Source organism: Myxine glutinosa, chromosome 9 (genome assembly GCF_964187855.1).
Source record: "Myxine glutinosa chromosome 9, kmMyxGlut1.1, whole genome shotgun sequence".
Taxonomy (NCBI): domain Eukaryota; kingdom Metazoa; phylum Chordata; class Myxini; order Myxiniformes; family Myxinidae; genus Myxine; species Myxine glutinosa.
This window is the reverse complement of record NC_136269.1, coordinates 118,073,418-118,079,986: the sequence shown is the minus strand read 5'-3', so window position 1 is coordinate 118,079,986 and position 6,569 is coordinate 118,073,418. Positions and strand designations below refer to the sequence as shown.

At 37.6% G+C, this 6,569-nt stretch overlaps 1 protein-coding gene across 1 annotated transcript; it reads left to right on the top strand.

Moving 5' to 3' along the window:
- The first annotated feature begins 1,946 nt into the window (after positions 1-1,946).
- Positions 1,947-3,186, top strand: LOC144893733 (uncharacterized). The gene has a single exon (XM_078785130.1). It carries the CDS (start codon positions 1,947-1,949, stop codon positions 3,108-3,110), a length of 1,164 nt encoding a protein of 387 aa, XP_078641256.1. The 3' UTR covers positions 3,111-3,186.
- Positions 3,187-6,569: the final 3,383 nt, after the last annotated feature.

Sequence of the window (6,569 nt, the reverse complement as noted above, 5' to 3'; positions counted from 1 at the left end):
TAACTTCATTCTACCATTATCCACCCCCTCCAAATCATATTATATTACTGATTGTATGAGGCATGTATAGGATCGTTGATTGTATGGGATTGAATGGGATTGCATATCCCATATGGATCCCATGTTGATTTAGCATATCACCTCATTATGTGGCTTTATGTGTTTTTGTGTGTGTGGGTATGTGTTTTTCATTCTCATTTTAAATTTCTCCCTCTCCCTAAAAAAATATGGCCCCATAGTGTTAAAGTGATGAGTGCCATGATACGACACAGTTGGAATGGTTAAAATAATACACAGATGAGTGTATGATTTGCACCGAAGGTCGAGAGGGACAATAGTATCCATCATATAACCTTTCACAGCCTTGTAAGGGAGAATAAGTGCAGCCAATCATACACAGTTATTTTTAGACAAATACAATGAGTGTCGTATTTCGCATAGTATTGATACCCTTAAGCCCCACCCCTCCCCCAGCCTCATTCCTCCCTTGGCATTCTGCCACTTCTCCTCCTCCCTTCCCCACCCTTTTCCTCCCCTCTTTCCTCCTCCTTTCCTCCTCTTTTGTTTCACTTTTACCTGTTTCCCTTTTCATAGTTCTCATTGTTTTCTCTCAGTGTTGATGAGATTCATGTTTGTCATATTTTGATTATTGATGTTCATTCTCAAATTTTGTTAATGATAACTGTTTCGTTGTTGATTATACCACGTGGATGTATTGATACAGGTAATGCTTGTCTTCTGCAATGGATGATTATGGTATGATTATGAATTTCTATTCACTGGTACACATTTCAGGAATCTTACACCATTTTAATTGTCAAGAACTTTGAGTGTCTTTCAAAGTGAGACATGGTGGGTGACACATGACATGACATGTGACATCACATGACGTGTGACACGTGTGACATGTGGCACGTGACATGTGCGACATTGCCCAATGAACTGGTTCATATCTGTCTGATCAATTTGGTTGATTGTCTCACAAATGAAGGGTTGAGTTGCCTTCAGTGGTTGTTAAACTTTAATTTGTGATATGATGTCCACACAGGATTGAAAAAATATGTCAGATATGATCCAGAGGCAGAACGGTGATTTGTCAACTGACGGCAGATATGGGTCAAACGGTGACCATGGACCGACGATCATATTTCCCTGTCAGTAGACGGAACTGGTTTGGCAACATTGGGAAAAGGTTTAGGTATAGAGTAATGTTGATCCCATATCATAGTTCAGTATCAGACATTGGTTTCAATTCGGTATCAGACTGATAAATGTGAATTTGGATATTATCATTTATATTATTTTATTATATATTTTTATTAGAATTTTATTGATGAATATTGATAAATTGATTGAAATTGCATAATTGAATTGATTCTGATTCTGATCCGATTGATCTGATTGATTTTGATCTGATTAATTTAATCTGATCTGATTTTATTTAAATTTAATTTAAACAAGTCAATTGATGGATGAATAAAAAGTGCGGTCTCAAGAACGAAGCTTTGAGACATTTGCAAAACATCAATGTGCAGACAACCTGGGACGATAAGCGAGGTGGTGAGTCTAGTGGTTATTTGTTATATTATGTGGTTATTTTTGTTTGACCCCCCCTTAACAGGACTTACTGATCCAGACTCATCTGCAACACTGTTCAGTGAGATTGGGGTGTGGGAAAGCCACAGGGCAGGGGGACTCTCTGGAAATCACCTGAAGTCATCAAGTGGACAGGTGGAGAGATACTTCCTGGAAGACCACAGAGTAGAGCTTATCGGAATAAGCTAGACAACAACGCATTCAACGCTACTTTGTATAAGGTGGAACAAACTTCTGCGATTTTTGCAGTACACACAGTTGATAGTGGATACAGGTGTAGTCCGATGTGTAGTCCTTGTAGTTATTTGATATATTGAGTGAGTATAAAGAGGTACTCACACACAGGCAAAATGGGAAGTGGATTCTGCAAGATTAAACAAGGTCAATTGGATTTGAGTCAAAGAGGTGCTTGTACCAGCTCCATGTATCAGAAATATGGGGCAGAATCACTTAAAGATGTGGAATCCTGGCATGAATGGAGAAAAGGACGAATAAGGGAATTCCCACAGGATGGCACTTTTGGTAGAAACGTATTGGCAACACTCAGAAAAGAATTGGAAGCAAGAGGGCGACAGAAGTTCAAAGTGGATTGGCAACCATTCTATTACTGGGACGCTGAATCTAGGGACAGGGAGACCAAAGCAAAGATGGGGGGCTTGAAGAAAGAGGTGAAACAGATACAACATAGGTTGTGTAAGGTGGCAAATCAGATGCCTCTTCGAGTCAGCAATGGAGAGCAATCCCAACCCAAATTGTATCCAGAAGCCAGATCATACGAGACAAATGAACTGGAAGACGAAACTCCTCCACCTTATCGGAGACATATTGTATATCAGCCACAGGTAGTGCCTGTACCTGTACCTGCCGAAAGACCAGAACAGAGTGCAGCGATTGGTTCTAGTCAACAGAGGACAGGTGAAAGACGTGACCCATTTGAGGTAACTACCCAAGAGGGTGCAATTGGGGCACAGGAACCGACTCAAAGTGGGCAAACGATGCAACCAGCTGCTATACCTTTATCATGCTCTCCATTTCACCATACAAGGAGTAAGGGTCGGGTGATAAATGCCGATCAATCTAACGATCAATGTGATTGGCTAATGAATGATCAAAAGTTGACTCTCTCACAAGGAGGGTTTGAGCAATGTGGTGTTATGAATTTTCCTCAGCGGCAATTTCCAGGGGCAAATCAGCAACAACCAGATCTGATGTATAGACCATGGCAGGTACATCAATTGAAGGCATTGCAGAGTAGTATGCCATCTATCAAAACAGATCCACTTCAATTTGCGGAAGAACTGCGGTTAATTGTGGAAACTCAGTTGCCCACTGCAAGAGACATGGAAATACTTTTGAAGTGGTTAATTCCTAATACCACCACTTTGAGGAACTTAATGCGTGAGGCCAACTGGGTAAATACGGAAGATGGACAGGTTGACATGCCCACGGAGGCTAGAACGGCACAGATCAATAAATTGATAGAGGCCATCAAAAAAAAAAATTGCCACCAATGACGGATTGGAACAAAGTGGTTACATGCAAGCAGAAAACAGGCGAAGATGCTAGCGATTATTTGGACAGATTGCGAGATGTTTTCCGACTATATTCAGGCATAGACGGGCACAAATTGACAATGCCTTAAAACCCCTTTTTATCAATGGTCTATTGCCCAAATTGAAGAGTGAAGTGGAAAGACAATGTATTGCTTGGGAAGGCAAGCCAATGCAAGAAATATTGAATTACGCCTTGCATCATCAGCGGATTCAAGCCAGGAATAGTGCTGTAAATGCCGAGAAATTGATGCAATTACAGACTCAAGCCCTGATGACTACGAATCAACGCAATAGGTTTTCTGGGCAACAACGCAACAATGCAGTAGGAGATAACCAGGGAGTGGGGTGGCAACTCAGGGATCTGGAGAGGCAGCCCAGCGATACAAGTGAACAGGTGGACAAACCAGCCAATGACAGACATCGATGTTTTAATTGTGGAAATATTGGACACTGGAAACGATGTTGTCCATATTCAAATAGGAAGACGAGTTCATAGGACGAACCAAGATCAAGGGTACCAGTGCTTACCGGTACCTCAGATAACGATTAGGCCTTCATTGCTGCAGATCCCAAATGACGACAGGCCTCAACAGATTAAATCATAAGACCAACATGAATAATTGTTCATGCTTCTTGTCTCAAAGAAAATTTTTTCGGAGCAAGAATGAATTTTACTTTTGCTTATTAGCGAATTAATAATTAATTGATTAAATGCCAACATTGGATTTTTGGAACATGAATTAAAAGATCCAGAATTAGAGTTCATTCTGGAAGCCTCATATTTGCCAATTATAAATGTCGTTTTAGGGAGTATTTTGGGCGAAACAATTTTTTACAACAAAACAATTTCAAAAAATTTTTTTTTTACAAAAGTATGGAACATTGCTTTGCAAAATTTTTCCGAAACCAAGTGACGAGCATCACATGATCAGCAGGTGGGCATTTTGGACTATTTTTTGCATGCTCATAGGTCAGTGGTCGACTGACATGTAAATAGAGGTGTTGTAAAATTTGTACAATTTGTAAATTTGTACAATTTGGATAAATTATTGTAGGACCAAAAAGGGTAATTTCAATGTGACGTTATAGGGGTTTTCTAAAAAAAAACAAAATAAACTTTTTATCTATTTGTGTATTAGCGTTTCTAAAATTAAAGGATAAATTTTACGAAATTGAAATGCAATTGACACCCATCTTGATCTGTTAATGATGGTTCAAATGCAAACAAATATACATAATGCTTGGGTTTGTGTATGTTTGTGTGTCAATGTTTTTTTTGGTTTTGTGTGTCAATCTTACAAGAATATCCAGAAAATTCGTAAAATAAAATAGGAATATAATTTGATTATGTACATTATCTCTTTTGTCAAGGGCGATGGAAGATACGGATTTGATGTGCTAGGTTATGAGCAGCCATTAATTAATAGTAAAATTGTGAGTAATTTTGGGATTCTATTTTGATAGAATTTATATGAAAATAACAGCTATTTATGGATAGGAGCTTCATAAACAAAATGAGTACAAAATTAGCCAAATTTGGAAGTGGTCTTACATTGACTTTCCAGAGTACTCTGCTCATGGATTTTTACATATATAAACTTGACCTTTATCTGCATATAAATTGTGCTGTATGTATGGATGTGTCTTAGGCATAGACGATATGGGCAGATAGTAAAGATAATTTTGTTGAATTGAACTATTGTGAGTTTTAAAACGAAGTGCATTGTGAATCTTAAAACCAAGGGGCAGACGTGAACGCGCTGTTATGTTTTTTACACTCAGAACACGATGTTACGTGTACCTGCAACATATTTTGTTAATCTGCCACACCTATATTGGCATACTGGTGTCAGTAGTATTCACTAAGTTGCATAGAAAATGGAGGAACAACTTTTAAGGGAGTATACAACCACGTATTTGGATATTTTCTACAAAAGTAGGGGTTTCAATACGTAGTAGCTGTACACATGGGATTTATCAAATTAAGTTATGCAGTTTAAACAAAGTTACTGGTAAACAGAAGGGAAATGGATAGTAAATAAATTCTTCAATGCTGGGTAAATTTAATGAGATATTACAAAGACTTATAAGAGCTACTGTTCTTCCTTATAGCAGTGGGAAAAGAGTGAATTAGAACCAAATGAATCTATAAATGAATGTGATAGGGATAATATCCTCAATTTGTGTTACTTATTTGATTGTGGGTAAAGAAATTATTTTATCGTAATAGATTGATAACAGCAGCCTGCAATGTCCTGAGAGTGTGCATCCATGTAATTAGAAATCCCAGATTTGTTTTTACAAACAACATTTGGTAGAGGTCTTATGGCGACGAGCACTTACTTGGTAGATAAAAAATGGTACTGCATGTTGGCAGCCACTTTTGTGGCCATTTAGGCCAAACACGTTGAGAGAAAATTGTCGTTCAATACGTAATTTACACATGGCTATTTGTAAAAGGGACGTTGTTGCGATGGGAAACATTTCTGAAGGTTTATTAAAATGTTATAATATGACATGTGTCAAGGCAAACTACTGGATGGGAAAATTAGATCTGGTTATAGAATGAATTTGCTGACCCTTTGAAGTTAATTCTTTGAATTGATTGTTTTACTAGTATTTTGAGTTCAACTTGGAAATAGTATGGTAGAGCTTTGTTAAAACCTATGGTTGTGGTATTTTGGAACGAATTCACAGACCATAGGAAGTTGATAACAATAGAAACAAATATGGACCCCGGGAGATAGGGGCATCAGAATAAGGCAAATAATCAGATTTATGTTATAGTTTAAGGGATTTTTCTTTAGTCACATTTTAAGAAGTTTGTTAGTTTGGTATATAATGTTGAATGTCATTGACATATAATTATGTTATAGGTATGAACATATACAAGGAGTAGCAGCTGAGATACTCCAATATTTGTTTATTCGATTAGTGGTTATATTGGCAATAGTTTTAGTAGTGGCTTGCTTGAAAACCTTAGTGACGGTGGGTCTGAATAAGATAACATACAACACTATGATAGTGCAAGCAGCCACAAAAGAGGAAATAAACAAAGCAACAAATGAGGAAATGCATGTGGAACCACAAGAGGAAGACATCTATGGCGACATGAATACTGAGATTCAACGATTGAATCAAGTAATGTTGCAAATGAATACAGTCGAGTTAAAATAAGGGCATAACAACTTGTTGTGAACTATGTCTGTTTTACACGATCAATGAACTCATATCACCACAAGTAACACTGTTAAAGAAAAAAAAAAGCGGGGAGGACTATGCTAATAACACATTAGGCATAGTTTGCTTGTTTGCAAGAATTGTTGGGAATTAGATATTCCTGTTTGTGATTTAAATCATATATAATCATTATTAATGCATTTATTTTCTTTGAGTTGAGTTACAACACCTGCATGTGTT